The 19,014-nt window shown below is 52.9% G+C and overlaps 1 protein-coding gene and 1 long non-coding RNA gene across 5 annotated transcripts; both read right to left on the bottom strand.

Moving 5' to 3' along the window:
- Nucleotides 1-1,823: 1,823 nt before the first annotated feature.
- On the bottom strand, nucleotides 1,824-11,814 carry LOC126646773 (ankyrin repeat domain-containing protein 26-like). 2 transcript variants are annotated; one of them, XM_050328322.1, is made up of 5 exons: nucleotides 11,603-11,814; nucleotides 11,185-11,358; nucleotides 8,033-8,314; nucleotides 2,908-3,143; nucleotides 1,824-2,234 (listed from the first exon to the last, which is right to left on the bottom strand). In XM_050328322.1, the coding sequence occupies exons 1-5, from the start codon at nucleotides 11,660-11,662 to the stop codon at nucleotides 2,033-2,035; spliced, it is 954 nt and encodes a 317-aa protein (XP_050184279.1). In that variant the 5' UTR covers nucleotides 11,663-11,814; the 3' UTR covers nucleotides 1,824-2,032. The 2 variants fall into 2 exon arrangements, with proteins under 2 accessions (XP_050184279.1, XP_050184280.1); XM_050328323.1 differs by lacking the exons at nucleotides 8,033-8,314; nucleotides 11,185-11,358; nucleotides 11,603-11,814 and adding exons at nucleotides 3,830-4,111; nucleotides 5,316-5,448; nucleotides 7,109-7,294 and having other exon boundaries at nucleotides 1,830-2,234.
- A 1,864-nt stretch (nucleotides 11,815-13,678) lies between these two features.
- On the bottom strand, nucleotides 13,679-17,529 carry LOC126646774 (uncharacterized). Of its 3 annotated transcripts, none has more exons than XR_007630397.1 (3): nucleotides 17,490-17,529; nucleotides 14,558-14,738; nucleotides 13,679-14,474 (listed from the first exon to the last, which is right to left on the bottom strand). It is a non-coding gene; the product is annotated as an uncharacterized LOC126646774 (long non-coding RNA). The 3 variants fall into 3 exon arrangements; XR_007630398.1 differs by lacking the exon at nucleotides 17,490-17,529 and adding an exon at nucleotides 16,237-16,269; XR_007630396.1 differs by lacking the exon at nucleotides 17,490-17,529 and adding an exon at nucleotides 14,837-14,853.
- Between the last annotated feature and the right edge of the window lie 1,485 nt (nucleotides 17,530-19,014).

The following is a 19,014-nucleotide window of genomic DNA, read 5'->3' as shown; positions in this document are numbered from 1 at the left end:
AGGACCCCTCCCCTGAGGGCTGAGGGACCCCCTGGACCCCAATGATAGGCTTTGGGGACCCCCGGGGTTCCCCCCCCGTGGGGTTTCTGTGTGCTGAGTTTTGGGGGTCTCTGGGGTTCGGGGGGGCTTCAGGACCCGCTTTCCCTGCGGTCGGTCCGCCCAGCCGGCAGGGGGCGCTGTGGCACGAGCGGCAATGGCGGCGCCGCGCGGAGCCTCATGGGAATTGAAGTTCCACATGAGAACTCCGCCGGCGCCTGCGCAGTGCAGCCATGGCGTTTAAACAGCTCCCCCCAGAAGGGTTCCGAGGCCCCCAGCCCTTTCAGGGACCCCCTAAACCCCTTCAGGCACCTTCACCCTCCCCTCTGAGCGCCCTCAGGACACCAAATCCCTTCCGCGACCCCCCGAGAGCCCCTCACGGACCTCAAAACCTCCTCGGGAACCCCCGAGCCCCTCCTCTCCACTCTGCCGAGCCCTCCAGCCTTCCCGCCCACAGCCGCGCTCCCCGCAGCCCCCGAGCGCATCCCCAGACTCACCGCAGGCCCCGCCGGCTCTCACAGAGTCGAAGATTCCGCTGTCGCCGCCATCGCTTTCCCGGCAGCCACCGCGGGGCTGTGCGCGCGCACCGCCGGCAGAGACCCCGCCCCGCTCAGCCAATCAGCGCGTGGTGCCGCTCCCATTCCGCCCCGCCCCCTTTTCCGCGCGGGGCACGCCGGGAGTTGTAGTTGCAGCGGCTCAAAGCTCCAAACTCCCCCAGACTCAATTCCCCACGGGCGTTCCTGGGGCAGAGCGGGGCAGAACCGGGGCGGGGACGGGACGGGCATTGGGTGGAAATCATTACAAAAACTGTAACCCCTGCGTTGGAAGGTGCGTGGGTGGGTTTGTATTCCTGGAGCCAAGGCAGATACAAGGAACCACAACAAACCATTCTATTTTATGGTTCTTATATCTTAAACAGATATAAGGACCAGAGGAAAGACAGCTCTTACACCTGCAGTTGCTGTCACCTGCTTAGAGATAATCAAAATGCCCTCCAAAATTTAAAACTGGACTTCATCTCAGCATTTTGTGTTTGAATCCCTTTGTTCATATGCACACCACTCAGGAATCTCAGTGAAATTGAAGCTTTTATTGAGGAAAATTATAATCTACTAATATCTGTCTATCTATCTATCTATCTATCTATCTATCTATCTATCTATCTATCTATCTATCTGTCTTATAATCTGTCTAATCTATCTCTACCCTATTATCTATTGGCACACTGTGATGAAACTGTGACCCAGCTCAAGCCCTAAGGTGTGTTCTGGGCAATCCCAGGCTGGTGACAGGAATCACTGGGTGAGCCCAGGCTGGCAGTGTGTGCTTGGGGCAGCCAAATGCCCGAGGTGCTGTCCCTGCAGCCGTGGCTGCGGTGCCTCCCTGTGCCGCGCTCTCAGCCGGACGCTGCCGAGGCTCACACGGTCACCTGCAGGCAGCTGCCTGGTGCTGGCAGCCTGGCACTGTTGCTCCTGCCCTCATGGGACACAGGTGCCAAGGAACAGCCTGGCACAGCCCTGAGCACCCTCCTGAACAGGCAGGGTCGTTGCCATCGCTCCAGGCCGCAAGTGGCTGTGGCAGAAGGAGATCCGTGGCCAAGGGGCTGAGCGGGCAGCAGGAAAGCTCCTGCCTGTCCCACTGGCACCAAGGGCTCTTGCCAGGGAAGAGCAGGCAGTGCACAGGCAGTGGTTGTGGTTGTGGCGGTGCCGGCCTGGCCTGGGTGCTGCTCCCTGGGATGGCTGGGCCAGGCCTGCCACCACTGGGATGATGGCATTGGCACTCATGGTGACATCAGCCATTTGAAACAGGTCACACAGACCGGACATGTAAATTTAGTGTCGAACTTAGGTGGGAAGTTCCTGCCTCACAGTGCTCTTTGCAACAGTTGTTCTGTAAAAGAATGGAGTTACACAGCTCAGTGCTTCCATTTCAACATTTTCTGTCCTTTCCCACACTGGAAAATTTGTACCAACCTGCTGACCAAAAGTCGTTGGCTTTACCACCTGTGGCTGGGGTGTGTTCTGAGGCCGGGAGTTCTGCCCAGTCCCAGACGGTTCCCAAGGTGTCCCAGGCCAGCTGAATCCAGAGGTGGAACTGCAGCCAGATGTCTCCTGACATCGCTGATTGTGGCTGCAGATTTGCTTCTCTGGCGCTCCCAAAGGAGCTTCGCGTTGGCCTCTTCAAGTCTCTCCTTGGCTCTGAAACATTCAGAGGCACACAAAGAGTCACCTTGGGCAGTAACGCTTTGGCAAAGTTCCCCTCCATGTCCTTGACTATTCCTCGACTTCTAAATGCCAAGGGGATGAAGAGCATCCAAAACAAGCACATCCTTTGATCTGAGCTTGTGCAGAGGGCCTGTTTCCAAGAAATCACACCAAGTGCAAGGAGCAGCAAGTGTCACCTCCATAAGAACTCTGGGCTACCCTTCTGGCCTTCAAGGGAAAGCTCAAACCTCAGAGCCACTGCTAAAACAGAAAGATCATTCTTATTTTTGATTCACAGAATCCAACTCTGCTCTCTGAGAGGCCTCTCCTTATTCAAACAGGAAAGGCCACAAGATTCATCTTTTCTGTCACACACAGGAGGAGGAGATTAGAGATTGGCAAAAAGACTGCCTGTTAAATCAACATCAGCTGGAAAAAGACACCACTCATGCTGGCATGGTGCTACTGTGATGTTACTGCTGGAACTCTCTAGAGAAGGGAAGACAGGTCTGGTGAAGGGAAGGGTCTTGAGGTACTTTCCCCACAAATATGCCAGGTTATGCTTTCACACATCGTGCTGGCCAGATGTGGAAAAGGGATTTTAGAAGGAAAATGCACAAGGAAAAAGGAGTCTGTGATTACCACTCCAAAAAAACCATGAACTTACCTTTCCAGTTTCTTTGCGAGGCTTTTGCTGGTTTTCACTTCCTGCAGGTACAGCTCTTTGTACTTGTCCACTTCTGGCTGTCTGGATTCTTTTTGAAAAGGTCTTTCTTGTTGGTTGCTTTTTGTCCTTCCCAGTGCACGTTCAAGATCTCTAATTCTGTCTTCTAACTGGTTTTTCAGTGAGTCAAAATGACTGCTTCTGATTTTTTCTAATGTGTCCTGGTGGGCTGTCTGTGCCTGCAGGAGACAGTGCACCTTCAACCACCACAAGAAAAAGAGAGCTCTCCCCAGCAGAAAATTGCATGCACCCAATTTCAAGGCTTTGCTCAGAGAGGTACCTGTGCCTCCTCACAAGCAGCAGCAATCAAGGCAGAACCCAGGAGCTACCAGGGTAAATAATTCTTTTCACTCAGAAAGAAGCCAAATCAGTACGCTTATTCAAAGCTACCAATGGAAAGACACTGTATCTGCAGGACAGGGCATATTGAAAAGGATGCTTCAAAGACAATCAGAGCATCCCCACCTGCACCCCCTCACCCCACCCCTGTCATTTCAGGGACTCCTTTTCTGAGCACTTTCCCCCTACAAGGACAAAGCAGCACCCCAATGTCTGGCCATGACAGCTGCAAGTTGCCAAACCCATTGGAGGATGAGCAGCGAGAACCAGAGCAGGGGACAGAGATCCCCCCCAGGCACTGCCAACTGGGAATGTGCCTTGGGCAGGCTTTGGATTCAGGGACCTGCCGGCACATCACACACCCAGCACTGCTGCCCAACCATCTGCCCTTCTCCCACTGCCTCCAGCACAGACAGAAGTACAGCACTAACACACAGAATGCAGGAGGGAAGGGAAAATACCAGAAATCGTGGCCACAACAGAAGTTTACGTAGCGCCCATGGACACTGGAGAGAAATTCACTTACTTGCAAAAACTCATTGACTTCTTGCAGCTTTTGTGTTATTTCCTTGTGTGCTTGTTCTTCCACCTCTCTTTTACATTGTTCTAGCTGGGAGCGATCCACCATGTTTGTCTCCAAATGATGCTGGAGTTTTGACAGCTCTTCTTGCAGCTGGCATTTGTCCACCTCCAGTTTTTCACAGTTCTTATGCAGAGTGGACAGCTCTTCTTTCAAATCCTGATTTTGGGCTTCCAGCTGCAGGCATTTTTTAGATTCCCTGTCCAGCTGCTGGGAAAGTTCAGCAACCTGCAGACAGAAAGAAAAAAAGAAAGGAACTCAGCATGACCTAAAGGCAGTGAATTCTGTGAAAACCCCGAAAGGGGTGGCCAGGGAGAATATATTCATCATCTGCTGGCTCAGTACTAGAAACAAGGTGCAACCAGGCTCTTCTTTTCCAGCAAGAACAGCTTTCCCATCATTTCTGATAGGATTGCTCAGGTTCCCATCCTTCCTGAGTTCCTCAGGCAAAATGCTCCAAGCTTCTGGACTCCCAAGGAATGGCTGCAAAGGCAGGAAGCGATTCCACAGCGATGCCTTCCAACCCCAGCTTCACTCTGACACAGCCGCTCCAGCAACGAGTCCCAGTAACGAGCGGAGAGGAGACCAAAGGTTACCCGGCCCTGCTGAACAGGCAGAGCAGCCTCAAAAACACTGCTGGGAACAGCCCTGCTGGGTCCCCGCCACCAGATGGGCTGAAACAGCTCCCCGGGAGCAATAAGGGACAGGTTTTTCCCTGGGAGGCACCTCTGCTCAGTGTGCCCCGGGCAGCAACAGCTCTGCTGAGAAAAGCAAAACCTCCAGTGCCTCCTGCTCAGCTCGTGCCTGGCACAGGGCCCAGGGGCTGATCGTGCCCTGCGAGTGACAGCGCTGTTCCTGCCCTCTCTTCCAGGGAAGGAATTCATCTGTCAGTCCCAGGTGACGCTGGCACAGCCTCCCTCAAGCTGCAGCCAGGCTGAGCTGGGCCCCACTGCTCTCAGCCCAGGGCCGTGATGTCCTGCCAGGACGGCAGAGCTGCCCCTCCCTAAGGCCCAGCCGGGGGATCTGCACTCTTGGCTGGCCCCGCTTGCTGTCAGTGGGCCTGTTCTGCTCTTCTGGCTCAGGGGCTGTGGGACGGCTCCCTGGCCCGGGAGGTCACGCACCCTGCCAGGCTGGCTGCCACTCTGGGCTTGCCCTTCCTCTGCAGGACAGCCTGGCCTTCCTGAGCCCTTGCACCTCCTGCTTTGCACTGAACATTTGCATCTTTACCCGCAGTGATAACTACCCCAGGATTAGTTATAGTCATCTACTACTGTAACAGCAGAAGGAGCATTAGGAAAAGCCCATCAAATCCAAAATGCAGCCAAGGAAAATAAAAATCATCAACATGACAAGAAATACAGGGAAAGCATCTCCCAGGCTTCAAAAGAAGTAACACCACGACCGAAAACCCCACCCAAAAAGCGCAGCTCACCTCTGTTCGTAATCTATCAACTTCCTTGACCTTTTCAGAATATTTGTTCTTTATTTCTTCCTGCTGGGACTGGGTTTCTTTCTGTTCATTATCCCTGGGTTTCCTCCTATCTATCCTCAGAAGCTTTTCCAACCTGCACAGCAAATGAGTTAAGAAAACAATGAAACACAGGAAGAACCAGCCTTTTCCCCACAGTCTCACATAAACAGCACAGACATCATAGAAGCATAGAATGGCTTGGGTTGGAAGGAACCTGAAATATCATCTCTTTCCAACCCTCCTGCTGTGGGCAGGGACACCTTCCACAAGACCAGGTTGCTCAGAGCCCCATCCAGCCTGGCCTTGAACACTTGCAGGGATGGGGCAGCCACAGCTTCCCCGGGCAACCTGTTCCAGTTCCTCCCCATCCTCACAGGAACCAATTTCTTCCTGGTATCAAATCTAAACCTCCTCTCTTTCCCTTTGAAGCCATTCCCTCTTGTCCTCTCACTGCATGCTCTTTGAAATGGACTCTTTTCACCCTTCTTGTAGGCTCCCTTCACGTCCTGCAAGGCCACAATTAGGTTGCCCCAAAGCCTTCTCTTTTCCAGGCTGAAGTATTCCAGTTCTCCCAGCCTTTCCTCCCAGGAGAGGTGCTCCACCTTTCTAACCACCTTGGTGGCCTCCTCTGGACTCCCTGCAACAGGTGGAGGTCCCTGCTGTGCTGAGGAGCCCAGAGCTGGATGCAGCACTCCAGGTGGGGTCTGCCAAGGGCAGAGCAGAGAGGCAGAATGCCCTCCCTGCCCCGCTGGCCACGCTGCCTTTGCTGCAGCCCAGGGGACAATCGGCTTTGTGGGCTGCGAGCGCACATTGCCGGGTCCTGTCCAGCCCCTCATCCAGCCCAGGTGCTGCTGGGCAGGGCTGCTCTCCCTCTGTCCATCCCCCAGCCTGCATCCATACAGGGGCTGCCCTGAGCCACGGGCAGCATCTTGCACTGGCTCTTGTTAAACCTCCTGAGATTGCCATGGGCCCACTTCTCCAGCTTGTCCAGGCCCCTCTGGGTGGCATCAGGTGTGTCAACCACACCCCTCAGCTGGGTGTCAGCTGCAAATTTGCTGAGGGTGCCCTCCATCCCTTCATCTGTCTCCTTAGTGAAGATAGGAAATAACACTGGTCCCAACACAGACCCCACTCTGATGGCACTGCTGTCCCTCAGGACTCTGAGCCATTGATCACCACCTCTGGATGGGACTGCTCACCCAGTTTCTTAATCCATCTAAGAGCCCATGCATCAAATCCACCTCTCTCCAGCTTAGAGAGAAGGATGTTGTGGGGGACTGTGTCAAAGGCTTTCCAGAATTACAGGGAAAGGACATCTGGAGCCCTTGTCCACTGATGCAGTCACTCCATCTTAGAAGGCCACGAGGTTGGTCAAGCAGGACTTGGTGAAGCTGGGCTGGTGTCTCGAATCACCTCCTTGTCATCCCTGTGCCTTGACAGAGCTTCTAGAAGGATCTTTTCCATGACCTTCCCAGGCACACAGGGCAGCCTGACAGGTTGGCAGTTACCAGGGCCCTCCTTTCTACCCCTTTTAAAGATGGGTACAGTGTGTTTCCCTTTTTCCCATCACCTGGGACTTCACCTGACTGTCATGACTTTTCAAGTATCAAGGAGAGTGTCTTGGCAACTACATCAGACCCTGTTGGCCTATGTAGGGCAATAATGCTGGCGAGAAGTAGAAGATGGATTTCGAAGGAAAATGCATGAAGAAAAAGGAGTCTCTTATTAGCACTCCAAAGAAAGCGTGGACTTACCTTTGCAGTTTCTTTGTGAGGCATCTTCTGGTTCTCAGTTCCTCCAGGTACAGCCCTTTGTACATTTCCATTTCTCCCTGCGTTGCCTCTTTACAACAAGCACTCTCTTGTTGGGCTTTTTTAACCCTGTCCAATTCCCTTTTGAGATCTCTAATTCTTTCTTCCAGCTGGTTTCTTACTGAGTCACAATTCCTGTCTCCAATTTGTCCTAATTGGTGCTGGTAGGCTGCCTGTGCCTGCAGGAGACAGTGCACCTTCAACCACCACAAGAAAAAGAGAGCTCTCCCCAGCAGAAAATTGCATGGACCCAATTTCAGGGCTTTGCTCAGAGAGGTGGCTGTGCCTCCTCACAAGCAGCAGCAATCAAGGCAGAACCCAGGAGCTACCAGGGTAAATAATTCTTCTCATTCAGAAAGAGGCCAAATCAGCACTCTTAGTCAAAGCTACCAATGGAAAGACACTGTATCTGCAGGACAGGGCATATTGAAAAGGATGCTTCAAAGACAATCAGAGCATCCCCACCTGCACCCCCCTCACCCCACCCCTGTCATTTCAGTGACTCCTTTTCTGAGCACTTTCCCCCCTACAAGGACAAAGCAGCACCCCAATGTCTGGCCATGACAGCTGCAAGTTGCCAAACCCATTGGAGGATGAGCAGCGAGAACCAGAGCAGGGGACAGAGATCCCCCCCAGGCACTGCCAACTGGGAATGTGCCTTGGGCAGGCTTTGGATTCAGGGACCTGCCGGCACATCACACACCCAGCACTGCTGCCCAACCATCTGCCCTTCTCCCACTGCCTCCAGCACAGACAGAAGTACAGCACTAACACACAGAATGCAGGAGGGAAGGGAAAATACCAGAAATCATGGCCACAACAGGAGTTTACGTAGCGCCCGTGGACACTGGAGAGAAATTCACTTACTTGCAAAAATTGATTGACTTCTTGTAGTTTTTGTCTTATTTCCTGCTCAGCTCGTTCTTCCACATCTCTTTCACGTTGTTCTGTTTGGCTGCCATCCAGCATGACATTCTTCCAATGATGGTAGAGTTTTTTCACCTCTTCACGCAGCTGCCATTTGTCCACCTCCAGTTGTTCAAACATCCCGTGCAGAGTGGACAGCTCTTCTTTCAAATCCTCAGTTTGGGCTTCCAGCTGCATGCCTGTTTTAGGCTCCATCTCCAGCTGCTGGGAAAGTTCAACAACCTGTACACAGAAAAAAAAAAAAGAAAAGGAAACTCAGCATGATCTAAAAGCAGTGAATTCTGGGAAAACCTCTAAAGGGGTGGCCAGTGAAACTGTATTTATCATCTCTTGGAAACGAGCATGGAAAACACTGGAAAGATTCCCCGACAGAAAGAAGACACTTTAGACCTACTTAAGAATTTGTGAGACACTTCTGGGAGCAATACTCCAAGGTCCCTTCGAGCTCATCATGACACTCATAATTTATAATCTCTATTCCTCTAGTGTCCACCACAGAAAATACCCTCAGGGCTTTTGTAGCAGCTGGAGAAAGGACCAGGCTGCTTTCTGAGCAGCCTCTACTGAGGAGAATGCAGAAACTGAGCTCCCCTCGGCTCTCCAGGAAAACTTCATCTTGCAGTTTCTCCACAGAAATGAGCAGCTCTGCTCAAGAGTCACAAACAGGGAAATTTATGAGCAGCTTACTGGGGCAGAGGCTTGCAGGTCTCTCTGAAGGGCTTCAACGCGATCTCTCAGCTGTTGGACAGTGGTTTCCAGTCTGGTGTTTTCACTTTGAGAGCTTCAGAAGAAATACAGGTCTTATTACCAGAAAATCCAATGCAAGACAAACTGGGTTAAGTAACAGAATCCAAAGCAGAAGTGTCCTTCAAAATCAGACTGACTCTCCTGTTGTTTCCACCCAGTCCCCCAAAGCTACAGACCCCTCACTGTGTTCCTCTCTTACTGTTGCTCGTGTTCTTCCACTTGTTTTGGAGCACTATCAGTCTCGGAAGATGCCAACAGGATGTACTGCAGTTTCTGGGAAGAAGCTCTTGCTTCTCTTTCCTTATCACCCAAGGCAGTCTTCAAGTCAGGAACACAATGCTCAGACTGAAGATGCTTTTCCTCCAAGTCAGGAACACAATGCTCAGACTGAAGATGCTTTTCCTCCTCCTCCTGCAACTGTAAAATCACGGTAAGAACCCACAGTTTTCAGGTGAGCTTTCCCATAGAGGAGCCAGCTGCTGCCAAAGGCCTGCTGTGCTGCTGTGTGTGTGCACACCCTCTGCCCAGAGAACTGCAATCCATTCAAGTGCCTTCAGAGCTTCACTTCTGCTCCCAAATGAACACCAGCTGTATTCCTTTGTCCTCTTTAACAGCAGCCTCTCCCATCCCTCCACTGATTTCCTACAGCACAGTTCTAAGCACCCACACTGCCCCTCCGACCTTTTTTGTGACCTGTGACACTCCTTGTATTGTCTTGCTTGCTACTCCATGAAAAGGTGCATGGAATAGTTCATCTTCCTAAAGGAAGGCGTCTGGCAAGGGTCAGAGGTGAACTGCTCCGGCACATGTGCTCTGGAGCCCAGGATTGCACCAGGGGAGCATGGGGAGCTTTCTGAAGTGGGAAAAGCCCTGAGTGAAGTGCAGAGAGAGGCACCCAGCAGCCCCTGAGCAGGAAGCAGTGGATGCCTGAGCAGAGGCAGCTCTGCTTCAGTGTGGTGGGGCCAGGAAGGATGGCATCACTGACAAGCTGATGACCACCATTTCAGCCAGGGCAGCCAGGTGAACTGCTCCACACACCTGCTCTGGAGTCGAGAATCGCACCAGGGGGCCTTGAGAGTCTTCTTAAACCAGGAAGACCTCGAATGTAGCAGAGAGAGAGGAGCCCCAGCCCCCCTGAGCAGCGAGCGGTGAAACCCTAAGGAGAGGCAGCTCTGCCTCAGCATGGCGGGTTGTGGGGCAGGGGCCGGAGGGACAGAGTCAGATCAAAGCCCAATGTAACTGCTGCTTCCTTAGGTCTCTGTCATCCTGGCTCCCAAAAGACTGTTTTGTCCATTCTCATGATGCATAGGGACCAACTGGCACCCCCAGGTTTTTCCCTGTAGGGACAGGACTTCCATACCTTGGTGTCAGCCCTGTCCAACTCCTTCTGCAAGTGCAGATTCTCTTCCTCCGGGTGAGCCTCATGGGTTCCAGGAACCACAAGATCAGTCCTAAAGCATCCAAAATTTAATCTGAAACATGTCTGATCCTGCATCATTTTTCCCCTGCTTGCTCCCAAAACAGCTCTTCCCCCTTTCCTATAAGCTCCAGGAAAGCAAAGCCAAGCACATGGAAGCACTGGAGAATTCAGCTGAGAAGGGGCCTCCCTAAAGCAGCCTCAACTCCGAGGTCAGGCCATGCTGTCCAGGGCTCCTTGCACTGCTCTCCAAAGTCCCCACAGATGCGGCTGCACAAACTCCCGGGGCCGTTCACCCCCTGACCATCTGCATGGCAGGGAGTTTTCTCCTCAGCTGCGGTGTCAGCCCCTCGTGTCCCCTCGGACAGTGTTGCTTTACTTTCTGCCAACGCTTCCCTTCAGAGCACTCAATGCCCCAACTGTGCCTTGGCTTGAACCTCCCTGTCCTGCAGAGCAGCCCGGCTGCTGAGCTCATGGCAAGTGTCCCGCTGGCTCTGGGGCTGTGTGGGGAGAGGGCACCACACACAAGGCTTTCTTGCAGACCTCACAGGGCAAAGGACGAGCCCCTAAGCTATGAGAGCAGCCAAGTGCAGACCTGCTTTCACCAGTCACACAGGGAACAGCTTCCACGTGGGTCCTCCTTCTTTTCCCAAGTCCATTGCCATGCCCCTCCTCTCAGTCCCACTTTCAGACTACTGAGAACACCTGGGTGCTGTTTTGACAAACCCCTCACCTCTCAGGCTCAGCATGAGCATGCCTGTCAGCTGCTTTTGCCAGAAGGCACTGCAGAATCTCCTCATGCTGGAGGAAGGCTGCAAGTTTTAAGGGGGTACATCCCCACTAAAAGAAGAAAGAATCCCCATTAGAAAAACACAGACAAGCTCTGCACCTGTTTGAAAGAGCAGCTTTACCCACACGCCAAGGTTACCTGGTTCTGAGCATCATTCTTGGCATTATGCTGGAGTAACAGCCCTGCTACAGCTGTATTTTTAGACAGCACAGCCAGGTGAAGGGCAGTGTTGCCGTCAGCATCTGCCAGATTCGGGTTGGCACTGTGTTCCAGCAGAACAGCAACACATTCTTCCTGCTCCTGCTGTACTGCCTGGGAACAACACACAGAAAGGGAAAGACTTGTAACTTTTACATCCCCCTCTGTCACAACTCCCTCAGCTCCTGAATGCTGGGAGAGAAGAGCATCTTCAAAGATTAGCTAACAGAGGCCCATGCCATGCTGAATGCAACTTGCATGTTTCTATGGGCCTGAGGGCAAGGAATCCTGCCAGACATCTCCTCTTTAACACAGCAGCACTAACCCCACCTACAAGATCATAAGGCATTCCACACACCTTCATCAGTGCCGTTCTCTTGAAGCTGTCAGCGAGGTTCGGCTGGCTGTTCTTTCTCATCAGATATCGAACGACATCTGCATGGCCATTTGCCGCAGCGAGATGCAGAGGGGTCCTAAAAATTAAACATACGCTCTTAACCTGGACAGACAAAGGAAAACCAAAGCTGTGTCTCTACCCAGCACCCTGGGGACCCTGCCCGGACACTGCTCCTCCTGCTTGCTGCTCTCTGCTGCTGCTGCTGCTGCAATCCTGCACTGATGAGCCACAGGGCAGAAGAGAACAGGTGAGGGCTGAGCAGCTGCAAAACAGCCCTGCTGAGAGACCATGGTGAAGTGGCAGGTCGGGGACACGCGTTTCCAACAGTGCTCGAGCCCAGCCGGCAGCTCCAAGCAGGGAAAAGCTCCAGAGTTCACTCTCCCAGCTGACAGGGCACAGCTCACTTTTCAAACCTTGTCCTTCAGAGAGGGCTGCCGAGGACTGCTGCAGCTTGGCTCAGGAGCAGCCCAGCTGTGCCATCAGCGTCCCACAGCACTCACCGCATCTCCTGGTCTCGCCTGTCGATGCCAACTGCCCTCACAAACCAACGCCACCGCCTCAGCCAGGCCAGGTCGCCGCGGGCGGCCGCGCGGTGCAGCCTGCCCAGCCCCTTCTCCCTGAGCTCGGAGGCACTGGTGGAGCTGGGGGCAGCCCAGGGCTGCCCACTGGTGCTGCTGGACGGCGACTGCCGTCGCTTCTTGCTGAGAAGCCACGGCATGGCCCTGCTCGGAGCTCCCAGCAGCAGGAAGCGCAAGAAGCCCCCGGCGGGGCTGCCGGGAGCCAAGTAGGGATGAAGAATGGGACGAGGGTGAGGTTTAGGGTGAGGGTGACAAAGGGGACAAGGATGAGAATAAGGATATAAAGGGTATAAAGCACAAGGCAGACGAGGTCGCCCTGTGCAGTGGTCGTGGCCTGCAGCCACCAAGCCGGCAGAACAGGCGCGCAAAGCTCCCAGAGCGGGATGTGCTGCTGCTCCCAGAGAGGCCACAGCAGCTCTGAGCGCCGGCTCTGGGCACCACCAAAGCCGTGCCCTGCTCACACCTGTGGCGTCACAATGGCTGGGGGGACGCTCAGCACGTCCCGTGGGGTGTCCCAGAGGCCACGGGGCAGGGCGGGGCCGGGCGGGACATGGCCGGGCCGGGCAGGCGTGAGGGCGGCCCTGCTGGGCCGTGTGGGAAGGAGGCGGCCCGGGCCTTGTGAGGGCGGCCGGCGGGAGTGGGCACTGCCCCGCTCAGGGTGCCCGGGGCAGGGCCCGGGCCGCTCCCACCGGGCCGGAGGCTGCGGTAGGCGCTGGAGCAGATCCCGCCTCACCCGCTCCGGGTTTTGGCTTCAGCTGTGGCCGGGCTGCGTCGGGACACACTGCCATGGAATGAGGCTCAGGATGGGCTCGGATCCCAGCCCGAGCAGGTGGGGGGGCACCCGAGCTCTCAAAAAATGCCCACCGAGCGCTCCAAGCCTGCCATGCCAGAGTTCCGGGACAATTCCCCAACGCCTTTGTCTTGGCCCTCTTGAAGAGCAGACACCTCACCCCCCACCCCATCGTCCCTGCTGTCACCTGCTGCTTTGCCAGATGCCAACAGGGAATTTCTGCTCTGCTGCTCCACCAGCCAAGCGGCAGCACACAGCAGGGCAGGCATAAACTTTAAAACACATCTTGTCCCCGTTTGTCCCCATGACAACACAAAGTGAAGGCCCAGAGGTTCTGCACCAGCTTTCTCAGGGCAGAGACGCTACAATGTACCACTGTTATAATCTGCTTAAATACTGTAGAAAGAACTTCCGATTTGGATATTCCCTTGAGCAAAATTAAAACTCACACAAGTTATCTGTTGATACCAAAATCTGATTTTATTAATTGCTAACAGATACAAAGAGAAAGAGGAAAAAACAAGAAAAGGTTGGAAAATGCTTAAGATTATATTTTAGAAGCAGAGAAAAGATACCACCATACCACCTTTCCTGCCAAGCTGGTGTGTGTGTGTGTGAAAGGGGGGGAAGTAGTTTTCTGCCTTTTTTTTTCCCTCTGTATCTGCTGCTTTTTTGATGTTATCTTTTTAGTTGCAGGGGTCTGAGAGCTTTAGTCCTCTGGAACTCACACCCAGCCATGTCCCAGGCTGTGCAGGGTCCCACTCAGCTGCACTTTTAGGCCTTCAGAAATATGACAAGGCTGGAAGGATAAGGTAGAACTCCCACATGTGGCACGGTGGTCTCAGCTCTCTCCAGGCTGGCACAGTTCCAGTCTCCGGTGGCAGGCAGGCAGCACGCGGTGGCGGAGAAAAGGGGAGGGGAGGTGGGGAGAGATTCTCAGCTACAGTCACCAGCTCTCTCTCCCTTTTCTGTCCCGTGATTTTCCAAAATTTTCCTCAGTTTTTATAGTGCTCAAGGGAGGTTTTACGTGGTTTCTTGGCACGTAGCCAGTTCAGATGTTCGAGGAGATATGGTAACCTTAAACAACGGCAGGATTTATTAGCAGGAAAAGTGCAGTGAGAAGTCCTGGTGAGAAATTCTGGCAGAAAGCTGATAGAGAATGTTTGGTAGGAAGTTTATGATATGCAGAAACAATGAAGAAACATATTTTTTGGTATTTCTTTATTATCTGTGTGGTACATCTTCCAAAAGCATGTCCCTTCGGCTGCCTCAGGGCTTCCTGCAGTCCCTGGGTTCTTCTCTTCGTCAGCTCCAAGAAAGGAAACCAAAATCAGTGCATGACTTTAGCAGCACATCGGCCAAACCCCAACCATTCCCACACTCACCGTCTCCTAAGTGCACTCAACTCCTTGTGTGTCTGCCTCAAGCAAGAGGTGCAGCTTGCAGCTCCCACTGCATGGTACACCTGGAACAGGGAACAAAAGCTTTCAGTGGCATTTCTGACACTTCCCTGGACCCCTGCTCCTCCTCCATACCTCCCCGACTCACCTGGGACGCTCATTTCTTGCCAAAGGTTACCGGGCTGGCACCTCCAAAGAGAAGAGGGCAATGCTTAAATGCCCAGGCCTGAAGACCCTGCCATTGCCCACAAGGCCAGCAGAAGAGCACCTGAGCTTGTCGCTCGGCTCCTCGACCCGTGGCTCTGCTCCTCTGGCAATACGGATGGGCACTGCAAAGAAATCACAGAGGCAAAAGCAACTACAGATGGATCCCCTCAGAGTGCGACATTCTGACCAAAGTTCCCCTCTCAGGTTCCTTTACACTCACCTCTTACTGCAAGGACCTTCCAATTCTGCTGGTGCTTGTCAGGTTGTACACCATCAGAAAAAAAGCAAATGCAAAATGATGTGCTTAGATTTACCAAAATTACAACCCACCAGAAATATCGTCTGATTGTTACCGGAAGGAAAATGCTCACCTTATTTTTCTGCACTCCAGTGCTGTTAGCCCCAACAACCACCTGCATCCCACCCTGAAAGAAAGAACAAAAGGATGCTCACAGAATGACCACTGACAAGAAGGGCTGGAGATAACCTTGGATTCTGGGTGGCAGGAAAATGCTCACCTTGCTCATCTGCCCTCCGGTGCCGATAGCCCAAAGCAACGCTTGCAATCCGACCTCGAAACAAAAGAGCAAAAACACTCTCATAGAATGACCACTGACAAGAAGGGCCAGAGATAACTTTGGATACAGGCTGCCTGGAAAATGCTGACCTTGCTCGTCTGCCCTCCGGCGCCGATAGCCCAAACCAACCCTTGCATCCCACGTCGAAAGGAAGAACAAAAAGAGGCTCACACAATGACCTCTGATAAGAAGTGCCTGTAAGAACTGCTAAGACAGACCCACAAGAATCTTACATGGGGAATATGCTGTGCTCTGCCCTGCACACCCTAGTGCTGCCCATAAAACTCAGCCTCTCCGCTTCCCACTCCTACGGGACTTCTTCTTTGACATCCCCTTCCCTATGCTCATTTCAAAAGCTCTCAGGAAATTCCCAAGCCTGTACCCAGCTCTCATCCCCCTCTCTGCCTCAGAGCCCTTCACTTATCTGGCAGAGAGAAGGGCCTGTTCATCCACCTTCCAAAAGCATGTCCCTTCAGCTGCCTCAGGGCTTCCTGCAGTCCCTGGGTTCTTCTCTTCGTCAACTCCAAGAAAGGAAACCAAAGTCAGTGCATGACTTTAGCAGCACATTGGCCAAACCCAAACCGTTCCCACATTCACCATCTCCTAAGTGCACCCAAGTCCATCGTGTGCCCTGCCTCCAGCCAAGAGGTGCAGCTTGCAGCTCCCACTGCATGGCACACCTGCAACAGGGAACAAAAGCTTTCAGTGGCATTTCTGACACTTCCCTGGACCCCTGCTCCTCCTCTATACCTCCCCGACTCACCTGGGACACTCATTTCTTTCCAAAGGCTACCCGGATGGCACCTCCAAATTGAAGAAAGGAATGCTTAAATACTGAGCCCTTAAGTCCCTGCCATTGCCCACAAGGCCAGTGAAAGGGCACCTGACCTTGTCACTTGGCTCCTTAACGTGTGGCTCTGCTCCTCTGGGAATATGGATGGGCACTGCAAAGAAATCACAGAGGCAAAGGCACATCCTGACAGATCCCCTCATAGTGCAACATTCTGACCAAAGGGTGCCTCTGAGATTCCTTTATACTCACCTCTTACTGCAAGGACCTCCTTCCCATTCTGCTGACACTTGTCAGGTTGTGCACCACAGGAAAAAAAAACAAATGACAATAGATGTGCTTAGATTCACCAAAATTACAACGCGCCAAAAGGACCATCTGATTCTTACTGTCAGGAAAATGCTCACCTTCCTCGTCTGCTCTCTGGTGTCAATAGCCTCAATCATCACCTGCATCTGAACTTGAAAGAAAGATCAAGAAAGGTGCTAAAAGAATGACCCATGACAAGAAGGGCCAGTGATAACCTTGGATTATGGCTGGCTGGAAAATGCTGACCTTGGTCGTCTGCCCTCCAGTGCCGATAGCCCAAGCAAACGTACGCATTTCACCTTGAAAGAAAGAACAAAAAGAGGCACACACAATGACCTCTGACAAGAAGGACCTGTAAGAACTGCAAAGACAGACTCACAAAAATGTTACATGGGGGATATGCTGCGCGCTGCCCTGCACAACCTAGTGCTGCCCAGAAAACTCAGCCTCTCCGTTTCCCTCTCCTAAGAGACTTCACCTTAAACATCCCGTTCCCTACGCTCATTTCAAAAGCCCTCACAGCTATTCCCCAGCCTGTATCTGCCTCTCATCCCCCTCTCTGCCTCAGAGCCCTTCACTTATCTGGCAGAGAGAAGGGCCTGTTCATCCACCTTCCAAAAGCATGTCCCTTCAGCTGCCTCAGGGCTTCCTGCAGTCCCTGGGTTCTTCTCTTCGTCAGCTCCAAGAAAGGAAACCAAAATCAGGGCATGACTTTAGCAGCACATCGGCCAAACGCCAACCATTCCCACACTCACCGTCTCCTAAGTGCACCCAACTCCTCGTGTGTCTGCCTCAAACAAGAGGTGCAGCTTGCAGCTCCCACTGCATGGCACACCTGGAACAGGGAACAAAAGCTTTCAGTGGCATTTCTGACACTTCCCTGGACCCCTGCTCCTCCTCGATACCTCCCCGACTCACCTGGGACGCTCATTTCTTGCCAAAGTTACCAGGATGGCACCTCAAAAGAGAAGAGGGCAATGCTTAAATGCCCAGGCCTGAAGTCCCTGCCATTGCCCACCAGGCCAGCAGAAGAGCACATGAGCTTGTCACTCATCTCCTCGACCCGTGGCTCTGCTTTTCTGGCAATACGGATGGGCACTGCAAAGAAATCACAGAGGCAAAAGCAAATACAGACGGATCCCCTGAGAGTGCAACATTCTGACCAAAGTTCCCCTCTCAGGTTCCTTTACGCTCACCTCTTACTGCAAGGACCTCCTTCCCATTCTGCTGATGCTTGCCAGGTTGTGCACCATTAGAAAAAAAGCAAATGGCAAAGGATGTGCTTAGATTTGCCAAAATTAAACCCATTGTGCTACTGCGGGACGAGGTGACCTCTCTGCACAGTCTCTGCCGTCCCTGCCAGCCAAGTTCTGCCTGGGCTCTGTGCACGGGGAACGGAGCGCTGACAGTTTTCAGCCCCCACACTGTTCCACAAAGGCTGTGATGTCACAAGGCCCTTGCCTGGCACCCAGGAGATGGGCAAGGCAACGCAAGGGCAGAGTCCGGGGACGGAGCAGGTGCAATGGGAAGGAGGTCCTTGCAGTAAGAGGTCAGTGAAAAGGAACCTCCTGAGAGGGGACCTTTGGTGAGAATGTTGCACTCTGAGGGGATCTGTCAGGATGTGCCTTTGCCTCTGTGATTTCTTTGCAGTGCCCATCTGCATTCCCAGGGGAGCAGAGCCACAGGCCCAGGAGCCCAAGTGACAAGGTGGGCAGTGGCAGGGTATGGCAGGGCTCAGCAATGAAGCATTTCCCTCTTCTCTTGGGAGGTGCTCTGCTGAGCCCTGGCTCTGCTGCTGAATTGGACTGGCCTTGGATGCTGCCTGGGTAAAAGAGTCAGGAGACCCTGGGGAGAGGTGAGAGAGAGGGGTCAGGCTGGTTTGATGGTGCTGGGAGGGCCATGGGCTGGGAACCACCAAGGCAGTTCCCCTTAAGGGGTCATATTTTGAGGTCGTTCAACTTATCCATCGGCCACAAAGAATTACAATATTCAACCAGTTGCTCTGGCATCAGGGCGTTCCTCCCCCTTCCCAACCCCCGCCTTTACCTGTTCCTTAAAATACAACCTGCAGGGCAGCTTTTTGGGATCTCTTCTCTTGGGAATTGTGAAGATACAATGCTCCCATGTTTAACCCGCCAGGCAAAACCACCCTGTGAACACCTTTCCCAGCCTTTCCCAACCTTTCCTGAAGCTGAGATTTTACGGGCATCCCGTAAATATCTCCCAATCTTACCCAAGCCTGCAAACCATGACAGAAACCTCTCAGCCTCACACTGCGTCCTTCTCATTGGTGTGCCTTATGTACAGCCAAAATACCTTAAAAACCAGTACCCTAAATTGATGTCCTGTTCTTTTTCCCAGAAAAGAAGGCGTGGTGAACTCTCCAGACCAGGGAATTGGAAGATCTCCCTGAAACTCCTTTGGTACCCACTGCAGGGCCAGCAATTCCTCTGGTCTGCCATGCTGGTGTTGCTTTGTCTCATCTGGGTCCCCAGAGACTGTCACTGAAAACTGGGGAATAAACTCTCTAATCACGTGGTTAGGGTGGAGAGTTGACCTTACTTTATTCAGCACTGAAGGGACATGGGTATTGCTCTCTAACACATGGGCATCAGTTCTCAAAACTTTGAACTCTTTATACATTTTAGCAAACAAAGGAATTCATGTCCATTGGCTGACAAGTTCTGTAGTTCTCTGCATTAATTCTTATTCTCTCTTCTA

Source organism: Myiozetetes cayanensis, unplaced genomic scaffold (genome assembly GCF_022539395.1).
Source record: "Myiozetetes cayanensis isolate MyiCay16 unplaced genomic scaffold, myiCay2020 scf391, whole genome shotgun sequence".
Classification (NCBI taxonomy): Eukaryota; Metazoa; Chordata; class Aves; order Passeriformes; family Tyrannidae; genus Myiozetetes; species Myiozetetes cayanensis.
This window is presented reverse-complemented; position numbering and strand designations above follow the sequence as displayed.